This window comes from Coregonus clupeaformis, unplaced genomic scaffold (assembly GCF_020615455.1).
Source record: "Coregonus clupeaformis isolate EN_2021a unplaced genomic scaffold, ASM2061545v1 scaf0989, whole genome shotgun sequence".
NCBI classification, from domain to species: Eukaryota; Metazoa; Chordata; class Actinopteri; order Salmoniformes; family Salmonidae; genus Coregonus; species Coregonus clupeaformis.
Genome location: NW_025534443.1, coordinates 157,626 through 182,730, shown reverse-complemented (window position 1 = coordinate 182,730; position 25,105 = coordinate 157,626). Strand labels below are relative to the sequence as shown.

General features: G+C 47.8%; 1 protein-coding gene across 1 annotated transcript; it reads right to left on the bottom strand.

Annotated features, from left to right (window-relative positions):
• Positions 1–7,877: 7,877 nt before the first annotated feature.
• On the bottom strand, positions 7,878–24,134 carry LOC123486066 (trafficking protein particle complex subunit 10-like). Its single transcript, XM_045217277.1, is given in 27 exon segments — positions 7,878–7,934; positions 7,937–8,026; positions 8,028–8,125; positions 8,308–8,502; positions 8,598–8,778; positions 9,002–9,172; positions 9,277–9,403; positions 9,755–9,855; positions 10,097–10,326; positions 10,610–10,768; positions 10,906–11,047; positions 11,256–11,812; positions 12,234–12,346; positions 13,362–13,496; positions 13,779–13,870; positions 14,208–14,284; positions 14,624–14,641; positions 14,644–14,703; positions 14,706–14,736; positions 16,888–17,034; positions 19,832–20,079; positions 20,500–20,611; positions 20,705–20,900; positions 21,206–21,402; positions 22,876–23,011; positions 23,182–23,263; positions 24,083–24,134. Coding segments are annotated over 27 exon segments (3,804 nt in total).
• Between the last annotated feature and the right edge of the window lie 971 nt (positions 24,135–25,105).

Below are 25,105 nucleotides of genomic sequence, written 5' to 3'. Positions count from 1 at the left end.
TGGAAATCGCAAATTCAACAATGAGTGGTTTGGAAGGAATCAGTGGCTAACTGCAAGCATTGCAAAGCAATCACTAGCCTGCTATTCAGTGGCGTGGCTGTGTGGTCCCAAGTCTGGGATTAAGGGTCTATTTTCCAAGCTTAAAATGATAAACATTCAACATTGGCCATGCTGTCAATGAAGCATGATTTGTGCCGCGCTCAAAACAACTGTTAACTCGGAACTGCGAAATCTGACTTCAGTGAGTTCAATACAACTGGGAACTCGGGGAAAAAACTAGCTCCGACTGGGAAAATACGTTTTGAAAGGTCATCCAACTCGGAATTGTAAATCGGGAACTCGGGCCTCTTTCTAGAACTACGACCTGAAGATCACTGACGTCATCATGATTCGACCTTGTTTTTTTTAAGAGTTCCCAGTTGTCTTGAAAGCACCATAAATCTAGAGAATGCCAGACTTTGATGACTAAGTTTGATGACAAAATTTGGCTGCCGTTTTACGGCTCCTAACCAAGTGTGCTATTTTGTTAGTTTTTTGCGTTGTTTGTAACTTATGTTTTAACTTATTGTGTATATAATGTTGCTGCTACCGTCTCTTATGACCGAAAATAACTCTGGACATCAGAACAGCGATTACTCACCTCGAACTGGATGAAGACTTTTTTTTTTATGAGTCTGACGCGAAGGATATACTGCTTTCTCGGGAACGGGCCCAAATCCCCGTCATTTGCATGAAGAAAAGACGGAGGAAAAGGGGGCAGAGGTCGGCTGCCTTCTGAGAATTCGTAGGCGAGTGAGTAAACCTCCACTACTATCCGTTCTATTGGCCAACGTGCAATCATTGGGAAACAAGGAGCGATGGGGTGAGGTTGTGTTCCTCTAAGCGGGGAGGTAAGCTTGGCTTCTTCTTTATATGTGTCGAGTTAAGCTTAAACCATGCATTTAGATTGTAGGTAGGTATTGTAGTTAGGTATTGTAGGTAGTTTATCCAGGTAGTTATTGTAGGTAGTTATTGGTAAGTATTGTAGTGTATTCGACTGAGCCAGGTGAAGCACGAGGCTAGCTAGCTAACCCACTACCTGGACCATTAAAGTTAGCTAGCTAGCGGGTAGCAACACCGCAGCCACTGCTAGCTGGCCAACTATACCAGCTAGCAGTACTGTAGCAACTAAATACATTTCAACGGAACGATTTGATTAGTGTAAAGTTAGCTAGCTACATAGTTGTCTTGGTATCAAAGACAAAGTTGTAGTATAGAGAAACTATCGAGGTTAGCTAGCCAGCTACATTTTCAAACAGTCAACACCGCAGCCACTGCTAGCTAGCCAACATTACCCGCTAGTAGTACTGTATCATTTTAGTCAATGAGAATTTTGCAACTTAAGCTTCACTTTCTGAACATTCGAGATGTGTAGTCCACTTGTGTAGCTAGCATGACTGACTTTGTGCTAGCTAGCCAACGTTTAATTACTTCTGCGTTATGAAAGGAACTAGACACGGACATGAATGATCCATTGGTAGTTTGTTGTAACCAAGTATTGGTGCTAAACCGTGTGTTATTGGATTCTAGCATGCTAGTTAGCTATGGCGTCATAGGATACGGTGCCCTGGGCGGTTTTCACAGAATAATATTGTACCAAGTTAGCTAGCTGAATAAACTAAGTTAGTCTATTCCTGGAAACATTGAACTACTGTACATTACAGCAATTATAATTTCTAAAGTGGAAGTTGGAAGAGTTGTATTTGAGTGTTTCAGTGAAAGGTTAGTGAGGGAGGCCCCGTTTCCCCAGATGTTTAGTTAATTTCATTCCAATCTCCTTTGCATTAGTGTAGCCTTTTCTGTAGCCTGTCAACTATGTGTCTGTCTATCCCTGTTCTCTCCTCTCCGCACAGGCCATACAAACGCCTCACACCGCGTGGCTGCTGCCTCTCTAACCTGGTGGTCCCTGCACGCACGACCCACGTGGAGTTCCAGGTCTCCGGCAGCCTCTGGAACTGCCGTTCTGTGGCCAACAAGGCAGAGTTAATCTCAGCCTATGCTACCCTCCAGTCCCTCGACTTCTTGGCGCTGACGGAAACATGGATTACCACAGAAAACACTGCTACTCCTACTGCTCTCTCCTCGTCTGACCATGTGTTCTCGCATACCCCGAGAGCATCTGGTCAGCGGGGCGGTGGCACAGGAATCCTCATCTCTCCCAAGTGGACATTCTCTCTTTCTCCCCTGGCCCATCTGTCTATCTCCTCATTTGAATTCCATGCTGTCACAGTCACTAGCCCATTCAAGCTTAACATCCTTATCATTTATCGCCCTCCAGGTTCCCTTGGAGAGTTCATCAATGAGCTTGACGCCTTGATAAGTTCCTTTCCTGAGGATGGCTCACCCCTCACAGTTCTGGGTGACTTTAACCTCCCCTACGTCTACCTTTGACTAATTTCTCTCTGCCTCCTTCTTTCCACTCCTCTCCTCTTTTGACCTCACCCTCTCACTGTCTCCCCCTACTCACAAGGCAGGCAACATCTTTACTAGATGCTGTTCTTCTACTAATCTCACTGCAACTCCCCTCCAAGTCTCCGACCACTACTTTGTATCCTTTTCTCTCTCGCTCTCCTCCAACAATACTCACTCTGCCCCTACTCAGATGGTAATGCGGCGTCGCGACCTTCGCTCTCTCTCTCCCGCTACTCTCTCCTCTTCCATCTTATCATCTCTTCCCTCTGCTCAAACCTTCTCCCTCCAATCTCCTGATTCTGCCTCCTCAACCCTCCTCTCTCCTCCCTTTCTGCATATTTTGACTCTCTATGTCCCCTATCCTCCCGGCCGGCTCGGTCCTCCACTCCTGCTCCGTGGCTTGACGACTCATTGCGAGCTCACAGAACAGGGCTGGAAATGGAGGAAAACTAGACTCCCTGCCGACCTGTCATCTTTTCACTCCCTCCTCTCTACATTTTCTTCCTCTGTTTCTGCTGCTAAAGCCACTTTCTACCACTCTCAATTTCAAGCCTCTGCCTCTAACACTAGGAAGCTCTTTGCCACCTTCTCCTCCCTGCTGAATCCTCCTCCTCCTCCCACTCCCTCCTCCCTCTCTGTGGATGACTTCGTCAACCATTTTGAAAAGAAGGATGACGACATCCGATCCTCATTTATTAAGTCAAATGACACCGCTGGTCCTGCTCACACTGCCCTACCCTATGCTTTGACTTCTTTCTCCCCTCTCTCTCCAGATGAAATCTTGCGACTTGTGACGGCCGGCCGCCCAACAACCTGCCCGCTTGACCCTATCCCCTCCTCTCTTCTCCAGACCATTTCCGGAGACCTTCTCCCTTACCTCACCTCGCTCATCAACTCATCCTTGACCACTGGCTATGTCCCTTCCGTCTTCAAGAGAGCGAGAGTAGCACCCATTCTCAAAAACCAACACTCGATCCCTCCGATGTCAACAACTACAGACCAGTATCCCTTCTTTCTTTTCTCTCCAAAACTCTTGAGCGTGCCGTCTTTAGCCAACTCTCTTGTTATCTCTCTCAGAATGACCTTCTTGATCCAAACCAGTCAGGTTTCAAGACTGGTCATTCAACTGAGACTGCTCTTCTCTGTGTCACGGAGGCTCTCCGCACTGCTAAAGCTAACTATCTCTCCTCTGCTCTCATCCTTCTAGACCTATCTGCTGCCTTTGATACTGTGAACCATCAGATCCTCCTCTCCATCCTCTCCGAGTTGGGCATCTCCGGCGCGGCTCACTCTTGGATTGCGTCCTACCTCACAGGTCGCTCCTACCAGGTGGCGTGGCGAGAATCTGTCTCCGCACCACGTGCTCTCACCACTGGTGTACCCCAGGGCTCAGTTCTAGGCCCTCTCCTATTCTCTCTATACACCAAGTCACTTGGCTCTGTCATATCCTCACATGGTCTCTCCTATCATTGCTACGCAGACGACACACAATTAATCTTCTCCTTTCCCCCTTCTGATAACCAGGTGGCGAATCGCATCTCTGCATGTCTGGCAGACATATCAGTGTGGATGACGGATCACCACCTCAACCTGAACCTTGGCAAGACGGAGCTGCTCTTCCTCCCAGGGAAGGACTGCCCGCTCCATGATCTCGCCATCACGGTTGACAACTCTGTTGTGTCCTCCTCCCAGAGTGCAAAGAACCTTGGCGTGACCCTGGACAACACCCTGTCGTTCTCCGCTAACATCAAAGCAGTGACCCGATCCTGTAGGTTCATGCTCTACAACATTCACAGAGTACGAACCTACCTTACACAGGAAGCGGCACAGGTCCTAATCCTGGCACTTGTCATCTCCCGTCTGGATTACTGCAACTCGCTGTTGGCTGGGCTCCCTGCCTGGGCCTCCCGAGTGGCGCAGTGGTCTAAGGCTCTGCATCGCAGTGCTAGCTGTGCCACTAGAGATCCTGATTCGAATCCAGGCTCTGTCGTAGCCGGCCGCGACCGGGAGACCCACGGGGCGGCGCACAATTGGCCCAGGGTAGGGGAGGGAATGGCCGGGAGGGATGTAGCTCAGTTGGTAGAGCATGGCGTTTGCAACGCCAGGGTTGTGGGTTCGTTTCCCACGGGGGGCCAGTATGAAAAAAAACTCACTAACTGTAAGTCGCTCTGGATAAGAGCGTCTGCTAAATGACTTAAATGTAAAATTAAACCCCTACAACTCATCCAGAACGCTGCAGCCCGTCTGGTGTTCAACCTTCCCAAGTTCTCTCACGTCACCCCGCTCCTCCGCACACTCCACTGGCTTCCAGTTGAAGCCCGCATCTGCTACAAGACCATGGTGCTTGTCTACGGAGCTGTGAGGGAAACGGCACCTCCGTACCTTCAGGCTCTGATCAGTCCCTACACCCAAACGAGGGCATTGCATTCATCCACCTCTGGCCTGCTGGCCCCCCTACCTCTGCGGAAGCACAGTTCCCGCTCAGCCCAGTCAAAACGGTTCGCTGCTCTGGCACCCCAATGGTAGAACAAGCTCCCTCACGACGCCAGGACAGCGGAGTCACTCACCACCTTCCGGAGACACTTGAAACCCCACCTCTTTAAGGAATACCTTTTTTTTTTATATATATTGTAAAGTGGTTGTCCCACTGGCTATCATAAGGTGAATGCACCAATTTGTAAGTCGCTCTGGATAAGAGCGTCTGCTAAATGACGAAAATGTAAATGTAAAAGCAGAGAGATATGTGATGCTGTAGCATATAGTAAATTATATATATATAAAAAAGTGATCTTGTACAATGTTGCAACTTGCATAGGGCACAGCACACAATGGCTAATATAGCCCATTGTTTTACAGGGCTACTGTGGCAAGTTATGTAAAGCATTTCAGTAAAGAAGTATTGGTGTATTGCGGTGTAAATTAGGCCTACACCAATACTTTTTTGATGGAACTGCTTTACATAACTTGCCACAATGGCCCTGTATCTGAGGATTTTTTCTATGTATAAGGATACTGAAAGTGTAAGACATGCTTATGTTCCAACCTTACATTGGATCCCTGTCAGATTCCCACCACCTAAGAGCCTCATGCTCACCTACAAGTTTCTCCAGGGCTTGCCCCCTCTGACCTGCTCTATGCACACACCCCCTCCTGCTGTCTCTGTTCCTCAGACTCTGGACTTCTCACCCTTCATATATAAAAGTTATGAGTTTGATAAAATTGCATGTGATTTTGTAGCAGTAAGGAAACACATCGAGGATCAGTCAATTGATACCGTACAGGCTTATAGTAGTCAAATCAGGTCGTGTAGGTGTTTCATTTGAGACAGCCCAAAAACCTTTGAGTTTCTCTTCGCACAAATACTTCACTGACCACCAAAACAGAGAACAGACACATTAAAACATAGGTATATTTATTTTCAAATGTATAATACATACATATGATTAGTTTAAATAATTAATCTGAATACAATCAGTGGTGCTGAACTCCAATGGAATAATTTACATCCACATTGAAAAATTTGATTTCAGTGACCCATGACTGTTCAAAGAAAAATAATCACCAGACAATTCCCAAAGTCATTATTTATTTGTGAGAGTGATTGATGCATCCGTCCCTTCCAGCTATTTGCCGTTAAATAATATATAAAAATAATAATAAGACAAAAATAAATACAGCTAAGATGTGTACATAGACGAGCACTGATATCACTAGTCTTCATATATCATAGTTTCTTATTTCATCGTTTTTCCAACCAGTTAGACACCCTCGCACACGCAGAGGACACGTGGATGTTGCAAAGACAGGCCCATGTTGCTGTAGGTTCGGGCATGTACGTTTTGTACGTGGAGTCTGATGGTTACGCTTTCATTAAGATGGCCAGACTGACGGAACTAGCCTTCTGCCTTTGGTCCTGGCGGTGAGCACTACATTCTGTTTGTGAGATTCTGCTTGGTACAAGCCCAGAGGTGGAGGAATACAGGACATGAGTATAGCTGGGTGGGTGTGCTTAGGCCTCAGGCCCAAAGCCCTCATAGGCCTCCAGTAGATACCTACCGACCGACCACCCGACCGACCAACCAACCAACCGACAGACACAGAGCAACAACCTGAACTTGCCTGGCAACAGTACAAAAATAGAGGTCAATGAACAAACATCGCATTTACACAAGCGAATTTCCCCTCCTTCTAAATTGTTGTTGTTTTTATTAAAGAATTGTGCCATGATAAAGTGCTGTTCCTGACACAGTTACCGTAGCAACAGCGAATGTCTGAGACAATAAAAAAGGTTGGACACCACATTTACTAAACATAGAATTTACCTGCTCAGCATTCAAGTAAACCACGAAGTCAGACAGAACAAATGATTGTAACACTTTGAACAGACGGTCACTTTCAGCCAAAAAGTATCTGAAAACAACCAAGTACAATTTCATCCCATTGTTCTCAGATTTCGCCAATACTTGAATAAGTCAATTTTGGTGAACCTTAAAACATAAACAAAAGAATAAGGCAAAAATAGGTCCTCTTCCAGAGCCAAAAGCATGTGTTCATTAGTACTCGGATTAAGTGCGCCTCACACCTGCTGGAAAACAAAAAGTATATTTTTCTCTAACATATTCCTTCGAGACAATTTGTTTTTGGTGCAGCCTTTGCACAGTCAGTCAGTACAGTGATTCCTCTGGAATAATATGTACTTATTGAACAGTTTGTACAGTGGCCAGAGGGTGGCGCTATGGCTATAGCAAAGGAAAGAGGATTCAGCAGGGTTTGGGGGCAAGGGGGCTGGAAGTGAGTGAGGTGGAAAAGTGGGGTAGATATTGCTAACACACACACACAGGATTAACTGGCCCCGCTCTTTCCCTTCATCCATCACAACTTGCCATGTCATGCACAGACAGTGACACACACGAACCAATACAAACACAACCACACACCGTTGCAACCCTGTCCAAACACACGTTAGTGTGTGCATGTGTGCCTCATACAGCAGGTTTTGTGTTGATGATCAGTGGAAACAGCAAGCAGATCACAGGTGTGTGGGGGTTCTAAGCAGAACAGTTCTGGGAACAGTTCTAAGTGGTTTACTGTGTCCACGGAGCAGGAACCAATAAGAGAGCTAGTTTTACAGGTACACCAAACCCTCTTCTCTGACAGTGGGGGAGGGGTATTTTCATATGAGAATTCAATGAATGCTGAAAAAGATTGACAAGAAGATAAAAATACAGCAGATGGATCTCTCAGGCCAGAACAGGAGCAGGGAGGAGGGCCAGTGGCCGGCCAGCAATGAGTCCTGAGAGGAGAGCCAGTGTCAGTTCCCTGCCGCCAGGCCATCTCCCGGTTCCAGAACCACAGCCAGGAACCAAACCACAGAGGTCCAGGCGTGGTGGGAGCACGGCAGGGGGAGCTGCAGTGGCCCACAGGGGTCATGTGATGTTAACCTCCATCACATGGTCGTCAGTAACAGGGAAGCACCAGCACCTGCCGCCCCCTGGCTCCAATTGAACACCTGTCCCGGACTGAAGGGTTCCAGGCGGGGCATGGGCAGACCCCTCTGCTGCTCCCCCGCTGCCCACCGAGTGGACACTGCCCCGGCTACGGATGCTGGCTGTGTCGCCCTGGTCGTCCAGGCCTTTGTCCAGCAGGGATATGTTGTCGTTCTCTAAGCAGCTGTCTGTGAGCGGCCAGAGAGAGAGAGGGAGATGAGTGTGAATGCATGTGACTGAGTGTGTGTGAGTGAGAGTACAACACGTGCTGTAATAATGCCTATGAGCAAATAATCTAAACTTGTTAAGTAATGGGAGACATGCCTACTGACTTAGCTTAAGTACCGTTCTGGAGCTGCGGGTTACATACCTGTGTCGGGCTGAATGGCTGGGACGGCACTGTGGGGCAGGTACTTGAACACTTTGATGTTGGGGAAGGGCAGGTGCCCGGCGAACAGGGGCATGACCTCCATCTGAACCCTGTGTGTGGCGCTGGAAGCCACGGGCATGGACACCACCCCCGAGCTCTTGCCACACACCGCCCAGTTACTGCTGTTGTCCACCACTGCAGACAACACACACCAGAGTAGACAGGTAAATAACGGACATGGGCACACACACACACACACACACACACACACACACCTTCCCGTGTCCTACCTTCATACATGAGCTTGGTGGTCCTCAGGCCCTCTATTTCTGTAGACTCCTCCTCCTCCCCTTCAGTCTCGCTGGGCTCCGCCTGCCGTGTGATGGACACCTCGAGGCCACAGAGGGCGCCGGTGCGACAGTGCTGGTCGCCGGACGGCGGCAAGATCTCGGCCTTCAAGCTGTAAAGGGTCTGGGGAGGAGGGTTGGCAGAGTCCACAGTTAGCAACATCGAGCGTAGTTCGAGCCCAGAACGGCGTTTGTTTGTGATGAGAACAGGGTTGTGTTAATTCGTTTTGCAACGGAAAACAAAAATATGCATTTTTTATTGGACCAAATCCCATCCTGTTTGAATGTGTTTTCTTCCACGTGGTCCCTAATGATGGGACCCAGAGGTGGGTCTTGAGTATACTCACAGAGACCCGGTCCAGCTGGAACTCGTAGCGATAGGGTTTGAAGGCTGTGCGTGTGTCCGAGGCGGAGACGGGCGCGAAGCTGGCGGAGAACACACACTGCAGGCACAGCGGCAGGTGTTTGGCCCACCGCATCTCCCACAGGCAGAACACCGACTGCTGACTGCACACCGGCTGAGGCAAAGAGGATCAGAACAGATGAGTGTGTGTGAGTGTGAGAGAGAGAGAGAGATGGAGTGTGTGTGTGTGTGTGTGTGTGTGTACGGTCAGCTACTCACCTGTTGTGTTTTAGCATTGAGTGAAAGTAGCTCCACGGAGGTTGTGGGCTGGCGCTCTGTGAGGACCGGGTCCGCCAGATGGAAGTTTGTGTCGGACACGTTCTGGAGACACACCTGTATGTACTTCCTGTGTGACCAGTCAGGAGTCAGATCAATATTTCGATTCTCAACATCGCCATAGATTCCTTGACTGAGCAGACACTTCACTGAATAGACACTGAGGGCAACGTTTTATTTGCATTTAAAATCCTATAGAGGAGAAGGCATATTACCCAATGCAGGTTCCAAATACTACAATTGGAATTTGCATTGCGTGCATCACTCAGTAAATAATTGCCTCCTTATAACACACATTTTTTAAGAAAAATTTCAAATTAAATCAAGCTGTATATTTCAAGTATTTTTTGCACACATCTGTGACTGTGCGTGACAAAAATGTCCCCCATACAGTAAAAGCAGATGGAGTGTGTCCCCCTACCTTTTCCCAGCAGAGAGTATTGAGTGCTTGGCTTTGAAGGGGACATAGAAGGTTAGGGATATGTGCGTGGAGTAGATGGACCAAGGACAGTCGATGGAAACCTACGAAGAGAGAAAGAACACACACACGGCTGTAAACATCTGATAGGCATGGTCATGTTCATTAGGGCACACCGTAACAAAATGCTTTCAAACATTGAGGCGGAATATTCATTGGACAAATCCAGGTAGTCCCTCCGTTTCAGTCTGTTGTCTTCCGTTGGGTGCCTAATGAACATGACCCTAATAAATTATATAAAAGGTGGTCCTGGGGCTAACTCTATAGGACAAGCGGTCTTCTAACCTTCTGGTCGATGTTGATCATGGCACTGTCTGAATGGCTGTGGCTCTTGGGCCGGTGGCGGACCTCGCCGTTGGTGAGACGCTCGCTGTCGGGCTTGAAGGGCGTGGAGGGGATGTGGCACAGCACCTCCAGCTGGAACTCCAGGGTGTGGTAGGGAGGGGTGGGGGGCAGGGAGATGCTGGTCACCTTCTCCGATGATTGGATGGAAAGACCACTCTCCCCCACGTGCTCTGAGGAGAGAAAATATAAAGGAAAAGAGTTAACACCAGATTTAGGGAAAGGCAGTAAGCATGGAAAGCTAAAGGTGTCTCCCCTTATGGACCCCGGAGGTCACTGATCTCTACGGTAACCATCAGACCTGCCTGGGTTCAAATAGTATTTGTTTTCTTTCCAAAAAAAGGTAACCAAGTCATTGAGCTACACAAATTTGTTAATTTGTCATTTGGTTGAACAATCCCTTTAACCTCTCTGACTCTTGACCTCTGACCCAGAGTGGATGGAAGGAAGGCTGACCTCCCGTGCTGGACAGGATGGTAGCAGAGCAGCAGCTTGAGTGGAGGATGGGCATGGAGTCTGTGTTGCTAAGCTGCAGCGCGTCACCCTTCTTCACACTGTAGTGGCCCGTTGCTATGGTGAACTTCACCTTCTGGGGAATGCCTGCCAACAGGTTGTCTGGGGGGCAAACACAGATACACACAGTTATACACACAAAAAACAAGGATCACCCGGTCCAACCATACGTCAATAAGCAGCGATTAGCATCCATTGTCTGTGGCTAAAGAGGGGGACAGAGGGCCAGACAGACGGACCTGAGAGGGGCTCGATGGTGAGCTGAGGCTCCTGGGAGTAGACCTCGTACTGCACCACAGGGTAGATGTGAGACTGGACAAACTGGACTCTCCCCACGCTCCCGCACAGCTGACGCAATGTGTACGAGCCCGGCTCTCCGGTCTAGAGAGAGAGGGAAGAGAAAAGGAGTGATAAAGTGACACTTGACATCCAATCGACAGCATTCCCCATTCTGTTTTACTGGAGAGGAGGCAAGGAGAGAACAGATTTCTTTAGACAAATTGAAAATGAGCCATGGGGTGGACTTGAACTCGAAACATGACTGTTGATGAGGTTGTAGGAGAGGCAGAAAAAACGGCGGCAGTCGTACCGGGGCCGTGAAGAGAATGCTGTTGTCGCCGGGCTGCAGCGTTATGTCGCGCGCCCTCAGCATTTGGGCCCCGTCGTCCACGGCGACCGCTGCCGGGAGGGCCCCGGCGGTGGGCGTGTCCAGGGAGGCTGAGCTGTCGTGGCGCCGCAGCAGCAGATGCATATTCTTACACACCACCCCCGTGGAGTTGAGCGAGCTGTCCGACGGGCTGCGGTCCTGCATTTCACAAAGCTCCAGGGCGGGGGGGAGCGTGGCGCCCATACCAGCCCCAGCAAGCAGGCTTCCCTGGGGGAACAGGATCACCCCGTCCCCCTGGCCTTGTGGTCCCTGGCCCGTCCTCCTCTGGGCACTGCCCGCCCGGCCTCTCGCCCCGCCCTGCTCCAGGCTGAAGTGGAGAGTGGCAGCCAGCTGCTCCACCTGCACGGCCACAGGCATCTGGCAGCGTAAGCACAGCTCCAGCTGCAGGGCAGCACCCACGTGCACCACGGCGCCAGGCGGGCTGAACTGCATCTGGCGCAGCTGAGCGAATGCCACCATGCTCAGAGCCACAGTTTGGTCTGGGGAGACGAGAGGAGGAAGAAGGGGGATGAGAGAGGGAGGAGACAGAGGGCCTGGCATTACATGGCAACATTGTGAAGTCAGAGTTATGTTGGACTAGCCTGGGTGCCAGTCTTTCTGTTCTCTTGCCAACTCCTTATGGAATTGTCAGGCTTGACAATGACAATGGAGTAGGCAAAAGCACAAACAGATCTGGGGACCAGGCTAATGTTGGTCAGTCTTGGGAGAAAAACTAGCCACTATTTACATGTTTGACCAGTTTAGTTGGCAAGTCTCTCAGAAGTTGAGACAACCAGACAAGGATCCTTGGATTTTTTAAATTGTGCAATAAGAAGCTTTCAACTTTTCTACCTGCATCAATGAGAACGAACAACTGTTCCAGCCATGTCTCGAGTGTACGTGGTGTGTTTGCGTCCTCACCTGAGGGTGCTGGGGGCTGGCTGGCGAAGGTAAGGATCTCCTGGCAGAAGTGCTTCCTCTCCTCCTCTGTCAGGTTGGCGTCGCCTGCCAGCAGGGCACTGGTCTGCAGGTAGCTGGCACAGTGAGTCAAGGAAACCTGAACTAGAAAATAGTCAAGCTACAGACACCTGGCTATTCCAATGCAATGGGAGAGTGAAGAAGAGAGATCCTTCAGAAAGGATTCCCTACCTAGCATGCAGATCGGATGGGGGTGAAACAGTAGCCTACCTTCCTTTGAGGTCATTATTCACTTAGCTACCCATGATGGAAATATTTAGTCCACCCACTAATTTAATGGACGACCTCTCAAACAAATGATAGCACAGAAGGCTGGGTTGTGTTCAGTAGACACAAAATGCGGGAGAAAAAAAAGAACATTTCGAAACGGTATGAACCAGGGAGTTACCATATGTCCAATAGGAGTCCCAAGTTTTGGTTTTCCATTGAAAAACATTGTTACGGTTGGCCCTATTGAACATGACCCTGGCTCATATAGAATGTACACCAATGAAGACATTGGCCATGTTCGAGAGCATCAAAACCGTGATGTATCATGGGTAAATTGTGGCTGACTGACCTACAAATAACATTGAGTATTATTTATGATGCAAGGTGATTTGTAGTCAGTCTCGACTCGCCTTTAAAATCAGTTGCAATGTCGAACGCGCCCATTGAGACTGATTGACACTTCGTCGAATACACTAGGCACCAAATGGAAGAAAGCAGACTGAAACAGGGAGGGATACTTTTTTTGTTTCCCGTTGCAAAACATTTAGCTACGGTGTGCTATAATGAATATGACCCCGTTGTGAGGTGGTCAGTGTGTAGACTCTTTGTGCGTTCAAGACAACTGGGAACTCTGAAAATACGAGGTCAAATCATGAGGTCAGTGATCTTCCGTCAGAAAGTCGGAGGTCAGTGATTTTCAGGTCAGAAAGTCGGAGCTCAACTCGGCCCGAGTTCCCGAGTTGGAATTCCGAGTTGGATGCCCATTCAAAACGATTTTTCCCAGTCCGAGCTCGCTTTTGTCGGAAGTCGGAGATATCCGAGTTCCCAAATGGTTTTGAACGCAGCATTTGTGGAGGATACTCCTCAGTCTGCTGCAGGAGCTTCTGACACTCAGCCATCTGCTTCCTGGTATGAGTCACCTGCAGGCTCCACCCCTCTGCCACGTATGACCTCAGAGAGTCCTCCAGAAGCCCTCTGCTCTCTCCGGTCACCTTTCTTCCTACGCACACAAACCACACACAGTCAACACAGTTTTTGTTCATTTAGCACCAATCAATTAGAGCAACCCTAAACTCTTTCATTCATTAGTCATTCGCAAATTTAGCTGACTGGGGCTAGTCATTTTTCCAGCAACCTTCATCTTTATAACACTTACAATACATTTGTACTAATCTAATCTAAATGATTCCCTCACTGGATACACCATCCAGATATGGAGAGTGAGAGGCAGAGGGCAGAGAGAACAAAAAGGATAGAAAGAGAGAATGAAAGGCTTACATGTAAAACTCAGCGAGACTCTTCCCAACGAGCCGGGCTGAACGCTTCCTGCCTATGGCTCTGTACATCTCCATAGCAGCATGAGACAGCTCCTGAAAAGAGAGAGGGAGGGAGAAAGGGTAAGAGAGCAGGAGGGAGAGAGAGAGAGAGAGAGAGAGGGATGGGGAGAGGATCGTCCGAGGACAAAGACAGCATTCACTAAATAAGAATGTTTTAGCTCTGTGATGGCTTTCTGCCCCAGTGCCTACAGAGAGTGGGCCTGGAGGGCAATGGGGCCCAATGAACTAGATACCAAGACTATAAACAGAGGCACTCTGTCTAGGGAGTGTCACACGCACACACACAAAATTACAAAGCATAATCAAGGCTCTTATCAAGGACTAGTGTAACTGGCTACACCATTATCCACTAAATCGACATGGCACTTACCAGATAGTGTTTTTCAAATGCCTCCACAGACGATAAGGCCTCATTGAGTTTTTTGTAAGGGCTCTGCAGGCTGTTGACTGTAAGAGAGAACACAGGAGAGACACTTAGACTTTCTGTAAAGACCATTTCAGCTTTTTCCTTAGAGCAAACTTCCCAGACCTCACAATGATGTGTTTGTGTTGACAGTAAAAGTACAGCCTCAAACAGAGAGTCATCTGCACGACAGAGGGCTACGCGATTATCAAATAACACCATCCAACATTATCCAGTCTAATGCAATGCTCCGGTCCTACTACTTTATAACTAAGGGCCTATCGGGAGCGAACTGGTTCGATCCATGTCTCCAGCACGCCTGCCTAGTGCATTAGTGTTAGTGTGTGTGTGTGTGTGTGTGTGTGTGTGTGTGTGTGTAATACCGGTCTCTGGTCTCTCTTCCCCAGGCCAGCCAGAAGGTCCACAGTGCGGTTTAGGTCCTCTGAGGTGGGGCCTTTCTTGCCACCAGGCCACACAGGTAGCCCAGAGACTTGAGCTGGGAACAACAACAACACATGCATCACAACATAAATAGGGCCACAGTGACAAACTGGAACTGGAGTCTTATATGATGATCACCAGAAAGTGTGTTATCAGAGTTTCTTGACCAGGTAAAACTCCTTGAGCCAGTTTCGCGGACACAGATTAAGCCTAGTCTTGGACAAGAAGCACTTTCAACAATGATTCTCCAATGTGGTGCTCTGTAGCTCAATTGGTAGAGCATGGCGCTTGTAACGCCAGGGTAGTGGGTTCGATCCCCGGGACCACCCATACGTAAAATGTATGCGCACATGACTGTAAGTCGCTTTGGATAAAAGCGTCTGCTAAATGTCATATTATTATTATTTATTGAGCATGCTTTTTGATAAAACAGGCCACTTGTGACTTCAGATAGTAGTAGGTCCCCAGGGCAGGGGCTAACACAGTGCACCAGCAGTGATGTGTGTTAGGCAGATGTGCAGTAGGTACAGTGCATTCGGAAAGTATTCAGACCTTGACTTTTTCCACATTTTGTTACGTTACAGCCTTATTCTAAAATTGATTAAATATTTTTTCCCCCTCATCAATCTACATACAATACCCCATAATGACAAAGCTAAAACAGGTTTTTAGAAATTTTAGCAAATTCATATATATATATATATATATATATATATATATATATATATATATATATATATATATATATATATATATATATATATATATATATATATTATTATTTTTTATTTTTTATCCCTAATTTACATAAGCATTCAGACCCTTTGCTATGAAACTCGAAATTGAGCTCAGGTGCATCCTGTTTCCATTGATCAACCTAGGAAATGTTTCTACAACTTGATTGGAGTCCACCTGTGGTAAATTCAATTGATTGGACATAATTTGGAAAGGCACACACCTATCTATATAAGGTCCCACAGTTGACAGTGCATGTCAGATCAAAAACCCAGCCATGAGGTCGAAGGAATTGTCCGTAGAGCTCCGAGACAGGATTGTGTCGAGGCACAGATCTGGGAAAGGGTACCAAAAATGTTTTGCAGCATTGAAGGTCCCCAAGAACACAGTGACCGCCATCATTCTTAAATGGAAGAAGTTTGGAACCACCAAGACTCTTCCTAGAGCTGGCCGCCCGGCCAAACTGAGCAATCGGAGGAGAAGGGCCTTGGTCAGGGAGGTGACCAAGAACCCAATGGTCACTCTGACAGAGCTCCTGAGTTCTTCTGTGGAGATGGGAGAACCTTCCAGAAGGACAACTATCTCTGCAGCACTCCACCAATCAGGCCTTTATGGTAGAATGGCCAGACGGAAGCCACTCCTCAGTAAAAAGGCACATGAAAGCCCGCTTGGAGTTTGGCAAAAGGCACCTAAAGACTCTCAGATCATGAGAAACCAGATTCTTTGGACTGATGAAACCAAGATTGAACTCTTTGGCCTGAATGCCATGCGTCATGTCTGGAGGAAACCTGGCACCATCCCTACGATGAAGCATGGGGGTGGCAGCATCATGCTGTGGGGATGTTTTTCAGCAGCAGGGACTGGGAGACTAGTCAGGATCGAGGGAAAGATGAATGGAGCAAAGTACAGAGAGATACTCGATGAAAACTCAGGACCTCAGACTGGGGCGAAGGTTCACCTTCCAACAAGACAACGACCCTAAGCACACAGCCAGGAGTGGCTTCGGGACAAGTCTCTGAATGTCCTTGAGTGGTACAGCCAGAGCCCGGACTTAAACCCGATCGAACATCTCTGGAGAGACCTGAAAATAGCTGTGCAGCGAAGCTCCCCATCCTACCTGAGAGAGCTTGAGAGGATCTGCAGAGAAGAATGCGAGAAACAAATACAGGTGTGCCAAGCTTGTAAAGCGTCATACCCAAGAAGACTCGATGCTGTTATCTCTGCCAAAGGTATTCAACAAAGTACTGAGTAAAGGGTCTGAATACTTATGTAAATGTGATATTTCCACAAAAAAAAATTATACATTTGCTAAAATGTTTAAAAACCTGTTTTTGCTTTGTCATTATGGGGTATTGTGTGTAGATTGACAATTTAATCAATTTTAGAATAAGGCTGTAACGTAACAAAATGTGGAAAAAGTCAAGGGGTCTGAATACTTTCCGAATGCACTGTATGTAGGTAGGTAGGGTACCTTCTCGGTGGCGTAGGTCCACAGGCCGACAGTGTGGGAGCAGTTGGCCTCCAGCTGGGCACGGTCGCAGCAGCCCTCGATCCTGTGCAGCACTTCCAGACAGCTGAGAAACACCCAGCAGTCCAACGCCCCCTGGACCACAGACACCTACACACAGAATGAGGATCTCTAGATTTACATTTTATATACTTTTTTGAATCCACAAATCAACTGTCACACCATGGACACCAGAAGCACCTTATCCACCCCCGCCACACACACAGACACACACAGCTCATGCACAAACCAAAGCCAATATATCCCACCAAATTTGACGTTTCCAACCAATAGAGGAAGCCAAACTCTTTTGGCGGGAGCCAACAGAGTTATACAATGGTAGCAGAAACACTGGAGTGTGTGTGGCCAGATTCAAAGTGTTTGAGGGGATCAGTTTGAGCAAGATGAGGTGCACTGCAGAATAGTTCATCTTCATCACATGCAACTCCCCTCCATGTCTCCGACCACTACTTTGTATCCTTTTCTCTCTCGCTCTCCTCCAACACTACTCACTCTGCCCCTACTCAGATGGTAATGCGCCGTCGCAACCTTCACTGTCTCTCTACCGCTACTCTCTCCTCTTCCATCCTATCATCTCTTCCCTCTGCTCAATCCTTCTCCCTCCAATCTCCTGATTCTGCCTCCTCAACCCTCCTCTCCTCCCTTTCTGCATCCTTTGACTCTCTATGTCCCCTATCCTCCCGGCCGGCTCGGTCCTCCCCTCCTGCTCCGTGGCTTGATGACTCATTGCGAGCTCACAGAACAGGGCTCCGGGCAGCCGAGCGGAAATGGAGGAAAACTAGACCTTGCATCTTTTCACTCCCTCCTCTCTACATTTTCTTCATCTGTTTCTGCTGCTAAAGCCACTTTCTACCACTCTAAATTCCAAGCATCTGCCTCTAACCATAGGAAGCTCTTTGCAACCTTCTCCTCCCAGCTGAATCCTCCTCCCCCTCCTTCTCCCTCTCTGTGGATGACTTCGTCAACCATTTTGAAAAGAAGGTTGACGACATCCGATCCTCGTTTGTTAAGTCAAATGACACTGCTGGTCCTGCTCACACTGCCCTACCCTATGCTTTGACTTCTTTCTCCAGATAAAATCTTGCGACTTGTGACGGCCGGCCGCCCAACAACCTGCCCGCTTGACCCTATCCCCTCCTCTCTTCTCCAGACCATCTCCGGTGACCTTCTCCCTTACCTCACCTCGCTCATCAACTCATCCTTGACCGCTGGCTATGTCCCTTCCGTCTTCAAGAGAGCGAGAGTTGCACCCCTTCTCAAAAAACCTACACTCGATCCCTCCGATGTCAACAACTACAGACCAGTATCCCTTCTTTCTTTTCTCTCCAAAACTATTGAGCGTGCCGTCTTTAGCCAACTCTCTTGCTATCTCTCTCAGAATGACCTTCTTGATCCAAACCAGTCAGGTTTCAAGACTGGTCATTCAACTGAGACTGCTCTTCTCTGTGTCACGGAGGCTCTCCGCGCACTGCTAAAGCTAACTCTCTCTCCTCTGCTTTTGTCCTTCTAGACCTGTCTGCTGCCTTTGATACTGTGAACCATCAGATCCTCCTCTCCACCCTCTCCGAGCTGGGCATCTCCGGCGCGGCTCACTCTTGGATTGCGTCCCTACCTGACCGGTCGCTCCTACCAAGTGGCGTGGCGAGAATCTGTCTCTGCACCACGTGCTCTCACCACTGGTGTCCCCCAGGGCTCAGTTCTAGGCCCTCTCCTATTCTCTCTATACACCAAGTCACTTGGCTCTGTCATATCCTCACATGGCCTCTCCTATCATTGCTACGCAGACGACACACAACTAATCCTCTCCTTTCCCCCTTCTGATAACCAGGTGGCGAATCGCATCTCTGCATGTCTGGCAGACATATCAGTGTGGATGACAGATCACCACCTCAAGCTGAACCTCGGCAAGACGGAGCTGCTCTTCCTCCCGGGGAAGGACTGCCCGTTCTATGATCTAGCCATCACGGTTGACAACTCCGTTGTGTCCTCCTCCCAGAGTGCGAAGAGCCTTGGCGTGACCCTGGACAACACCCTGTCGTTCTCCGCTAACATCAAGGCAGTGACCCAATCCTGTAGGTTCATGCTCTACAACATTCGGAGAGTACGACCCTGCCTTACACAGGAAGCGGCACAGGTCCTAATCCAGGCACTTGTCATCTCCCGTCTGGATTACTGCAACTCGCTGTTGGCTGGGCTCCCTGCCTGTGCCATTAAACCCCTACAACTCATCCAGAATGCCGCAGCCCGTCTGGTGTTCAACCTTCCCAAGTTCTCTCACGTCACCCCGCTCCTCTGCACACTCCACTGGCTTCCAGTTGAAGCTTGCATCTGCTACAAGACCATGGTGCTTGCCTACGGAGCTGTGAGGGGAACGGCACCTCCGTACCTTCAGGCTCTGATCAGTCCCTACACCCAGACGAGGGCATTGCGTTCATCCACCTCTGGCCTGCTGGCCCCACTACCTCTGCGGAAGCACAGTTTCCGCTCAGCCCAGTCAAAACTGTTCGCTGCTCTGGCACCCCAATGGTGGAACAAGCTCCCTCACGACGCCAGGACAGCGGAGTCACTCACCACCTTCCGGAGACACTTGAAACCCCACCTCTTTAAGGAATACCTGGGATAGGATAAAGTAATCCTTCTACCCTGCCTTACCCCACCCCCCAAAAAATAAAATAATAATAATAAAAATAAAACATATTGTAAAGTGGTTATCCCACTGGCTATAAGGTGAATGCACCAATTTGTAAGTCGCTCTGGATAAGAGCGTCTGCTAAATGACGTAAATGTAATGTAAAATAATGAGTAGTAATTTAGGATCGAAGGTGATTCGTATGTCAGCGGTTCGGCCCAGTCTGACTGCAATACAGTACTCAAAAACACACTATACCTCGAGCAGGCGCAGCTCCTGTACACAATTGTGCAGCAGCTCCAGGGCTCGCTGGGTGACCTCCCAAGGCCTCTGGAGGAAGATGAGCAGGGTGCACTGGCGGGAGAACAGGTAGCTGCGCAGGTCCAGCAGGCTGGCCTCGCCGCACTGGATCAGCTCGCGCTTCTCCATGTCGATGGGCCTTCGCAGGAGCAGCCCGTTCCAGCGCTTCACCGGGGCACAGAACGAGCCCAGCCAGTTGGCCCCGTCTGAAAGACACAGACGTAGACACAACAAAAACAGACCCAACAGATAGACGCAACAGACATTGACACAACAGACGCAGACATACAAAGACACAACATAGAAAAATACAACAGACATGGACACAAGAATAAGATATTGCCCTCAGTAGTACAGTACACATACACACAAATAGGCCTGTAGTAAAAGGTAGGCAGGTCTCTACGCTGACCTTTTTTACAAGGAGCACGTGTGCACCTAAGTTGAAAAATGTAGGCGCACACAAAGACATTTTGGAGCACAATGAAACATTTTTGGGGTAATAAAGCTGGAATCCTTAATTTTTTACATTTACAATTCCAGGTCACACAGCAAAATATTTAGGCGCATATGCAAGTAAAATGGTCACACTGCCATGGTAACAGTAGTAAACAATGCCGCTGTACCTCCAGCCCCAAAGTTGAGGACATACTGAGTGAAGAGAGCATCCAGCTCGTCATACTGGACCAGGGCATCCTCAAATTGCTGCAGCATCTCAAACACAAAGGCCAACTCCTCCTGCATAACACACACACCCATTGGTTAAATAGGTTACAACTGCATCCCCTGTAGTAGAGCATGGATGATTGACAGGTGGTGGGAGTGACCCACCTGCACCATGAAGTAGTCGCAGAAGCTCCAGCCGGGCTCAGTGCGTTTCTCGCGGAGTGTGCGCATGTCATCCTCGAAGCGGCCCAGGTTCTTGGTGAAGGACAAGAGCAGCAGGGTGCGCAGCTTGGTCAGGAAGGAGCTCCACGACTCCTGGGAGCGAGACGACTCCTTCAGAGGGTCCGACAGAACCACACACCTGAACCATGGGGAGGGGAGAGAGAAAGAGAGAGTAAGGGGGAGGTGGTGTTAGAGAGAAAAAGGTTCTGAGGTGAAATTGTAGAGCGACACTCCTGCAGGCTTTTGCTCCAACCCTCATCTAGCACATCTGATTCTACTAAATTAGTTGCCCAGGTCCTTGATAAGATGAATCCGGTGTGTTACACAACAGGACTGGATCAAAAGACTGCATGCCCAGTAGATCTCCAGGAGGAGGGTCCCTTGGTAGAAAAAAATAGCTCAAATTCTGTTATAACAAGAGATAAGAGAGGTGATGTTGCTGACCTGTCGCTCTGCTTGTTGCAGAAGTCGTTGCGGATCTTGTCCACGATGGAGGTGCGCGGCAGGATGTTGGTTTTGTTCTTCTTCTTGGCTTCGCTCTCCACCACCACGATGAGCCAGTCCACCGAGCCGTGCAGCCGCAGGGTGCTCTGCCACCGCAGCATGTCATCCTTCACCGACACCTTGTACATCTCTGTGTCCTGAGACACACACACACACACACTGAGTATACAAAACATTAAAAACACCTGCTCTTTCCATGACAGACTTACCAGGTGAAAGCTATGATCCCTTATTGATGTCACTTGTTAAATCCACTTCAATCAGTGTAGATAGGGGAGGAGGCAGTTTAAAGAACGATTTTTAAGCCTTGAGACATGGATTGTGTGCCATTCAGAGGGTGAATGGGCAAGACAAATGATTTAAGTGCCTTTGAACGGGGTATGCTAATAGGTGCCAGGCACACAGGTTTGTGTCAAGAACTGCAACGCTGCTGGGTTTCACGCTCAACAATTTCCTGTGTGTATCAAGAATGGTCCACCACCCAAAGGACATCCAGCCAACTTGACACAACTGTGGGAAGCATTGGAGTCAACATGGGCCAGCATCCCTGTGGAATGCTTTCGACACCTTGTAGAGTCCATGCTAAGGATGCACATTACGGTCAATTTTGCTGCTGACTAACTGACCCTCATTAACCGGTCAACAAACGGTTAAATTTTTTCCAAACACTAAAATGACGCGACAAACAGAAAACACTATCGGAAATCTGTATGTATTGACGAGATGCTTATGTTTCCGCCTAACAATGGGAGTCATCCCAAGGCGGGAAGGCAGGCAACAAGTTTAGGCCCAAAATAAACCCATAGAAACGCATTGGACTTATTTTGGACAGATTTTGACGAGTCCATGCATACAAGGACTGGACATTTTTTATGAAGAGCTTAATGGAAACATGCAACAATACCAAGCCTACGTCTTACAGTCAAAAGGCTATAGCCTATTATTGAACCTGCAACTCCTGTAATGAAGCAGCTAATAACACGTCATTTTCAAATATTTGCCAAAATGCAATTAGCTGAAAACAGTTCTAAACAGCGCACCTAATGTTCCATATGTGTCAGAAACTTAGAAAGAGGGGGATTCTAATAGCAACTACTATGATGGATTGCTATATGACTAAGATTGTGCCTTTGGCTTATGGACAACGAAATAAAGTTGATATGAAAACCAATAGAACATGAGAGAAATGCTGGTTAATGACATGAGGAATTATTTATAAAATAATTGCCTGCACGTTTCTATGGATGGAAACGCAGGCAAAGGTAAGACATGCCTCATTATTTGAAGTAAAACGTTCAGGTTTCAAATAATTATACTGCCTCAAGTTCACACTGCAAAGTGGTGGGTGACACGCTGATAGTCAATGGTAGGCAGGCTATAGCCTATGCATCCGAATGGCGAATGAGAGGCGCGCTTTACGTGTTGAGATTTAGAAATAAAATAGCATTAACACCCATATGAGACGAACACACACACACACACCCATTAGGGCTATTGGAGTTTTTTTCTTGTGAATCATAATACAGTGTTGAATGTTATGATACCAACAACAACGCCGGTCTGTCCAATATGTTCCTACCACATCAAATAGTGACTGTCTGACTACTCACACAACAGTCTGTCCAGTATATGTGTAGGAAGGGGAAGGTGAGCAGGGCTCTGTTTCCATCCTTGGGAAGCAGCTCCTCTTTGAACTGAACAAAGTTGGCCTCGAGGTGAATCATCTTTGGTGCGCGTCCGTAGGACCTTCAGACGAGGAGACATTGGCATTGAAAACAAAGGAACTTAAAACACAGTCAGCCACACACACTCAAACACGTACACTCACACATACACAAACGTTGCACAAACCACACAGTTGCGCATGGGTGCACACACACATCTGATAGCAAAGTGCAAACATCCCAATAGCTCACCTCCTCCACTCCATGGGCTCCCTGGGTAACTGCTGTGCCAGAGAGGTGTAGAGGGAAGTGAACAGGCTCTGGTCGCCAGCACCTATGTGTCGGGGTTGAGAGACCGAGTAGTGAAGAAGAGAGAGAGTAAGGGAGAGAGAGCAGATAGGCAAAATAGTTCAACCACTCTGCACCTCCAACCAGCATCTTATTCAATCTTCAGGGATCAATGAGATCTGTGACTCATTTGTTTCCGTTCCATTTTATTAGCTAGTTAGCTATATCTCACTGCACACCTTAGGCTACATCACCCATAGCAACAGTCAGGGTTTGCAACAGAGGCAACATAACAGCACTATTTTGTATTTTTGTTTTGAGATCATAGCGAACTACACTAGTTTGCTAGAGATGTTCTTGAAAGAGTGTCCTGTCAGGGTCTTGTCTAGCACTTGTCATTGATACATTGACAGTCCTTGAACAGTCAGCGCATAGTGTACTACTTGTAGCTCCTCTCATCCAGGCCTCGTTTGATTAGTAGCTTGTTAACTAGCTAGCTAAAACAGCACGAGCCGACTATGTAAAAGAAGACAGCGAGGGGATGCCGAAATGCTGCATGAGGAATAGGCTATTTTGTTGGCTAGTTAGCTACGAAGTGTAGCCTAGCAAGCTATGTTCTTGTAAAAATCGCCAATGTAGGACTTCCGCACTTCTGCAACAATCTTTAAAAACTGAATACAGCAGCTAGCTACCATGCCGGTTAGACAAAATAGATTAACTGCAGCGGCCACTGTATTGGTTGAGATGTCACTCAGATTCACACAACACAGCAACCACTGAGGTATAGCTAGCTACAGTAGCTAGCTAGCCAAGCAAGCTAACATTGATAGCTAACGTTAACGAGACAATTCAAAGGTTAACTAACATGTCACAATCGGCTTGTTTTCCATAGTGTAGATTATTGGCTTTTTCTTCATGGGCCTCCATGGATTCCGAGAGTCAACATTAGTCCGCCATTTCAAAGTGAACAATATCACTAGTGTTGTTATCAGAGCTGTACATTTCTGCTTGGATCGAATTAGGGCCTTTTTCCTATTCATTTCCTGTATGTCCCTGACACGATGACGATATCCGGCATGGAGTCAACGAGAATAATGCCACGTTCAAAACAACTGGGAACTCGCATTTCGGAAATCTCCGACTACAGTGCATTCAAGACAACTGTGAACTTGTGAAAAAACTAACTCCGACAGGCAAAATCGTTTTGAACGGTCATCCAACTCGGAATTCCAAGTTGGAAACTCGGGCATCCTTCTAGAATTCCGACTTTCCGACCTGATGATCACTGACTTCATGATTTGACCTAATTTTTTCACGAGTTCCCAGTTGTCGTAAAAGCACCATAACAATTGTGTATGAATGTGTGCCTGTGTGTATGTGTTATGTTTGCCTGTGTGTGTGTGTGTGTGTGTGTGTGTGTGTGTGTGTGTGTGTGGAGTGTCAGTGTAAGTATGTGTGAGTGTGTAAATCCAGTATGTGTGCATAGTCAAAACGAGTTAGTGCAAAAAGGGTCAATGCAGATAGTCCGGGTAGCTATTTAGTTAACTATACTGAACAAAAATATAAACGCAACATGCAACAATTTCTAAGATTTTACTGAGTTACAGTTCATATAAGGAATCAGTCAATTGAAATAAATTCATTATGCCTTAATCTATGGATTTCACATTACTGGGAATACAGATATGCATCTGTTGGTCACAAATACCTGAAAAAAAAATGGGCCTCACAATGGGCCTCAGGATCTCGTCACGGCATTCCAATTGCCATCCATAAAATGCAGTTGTGTTCATTGTCTGTAGCTATGGGCAGGCATAAGCTAAAGACAACGAACACAACTGCATACCATAACCACACCGCCACCATGGGGCACTCTGTTCACAACGTT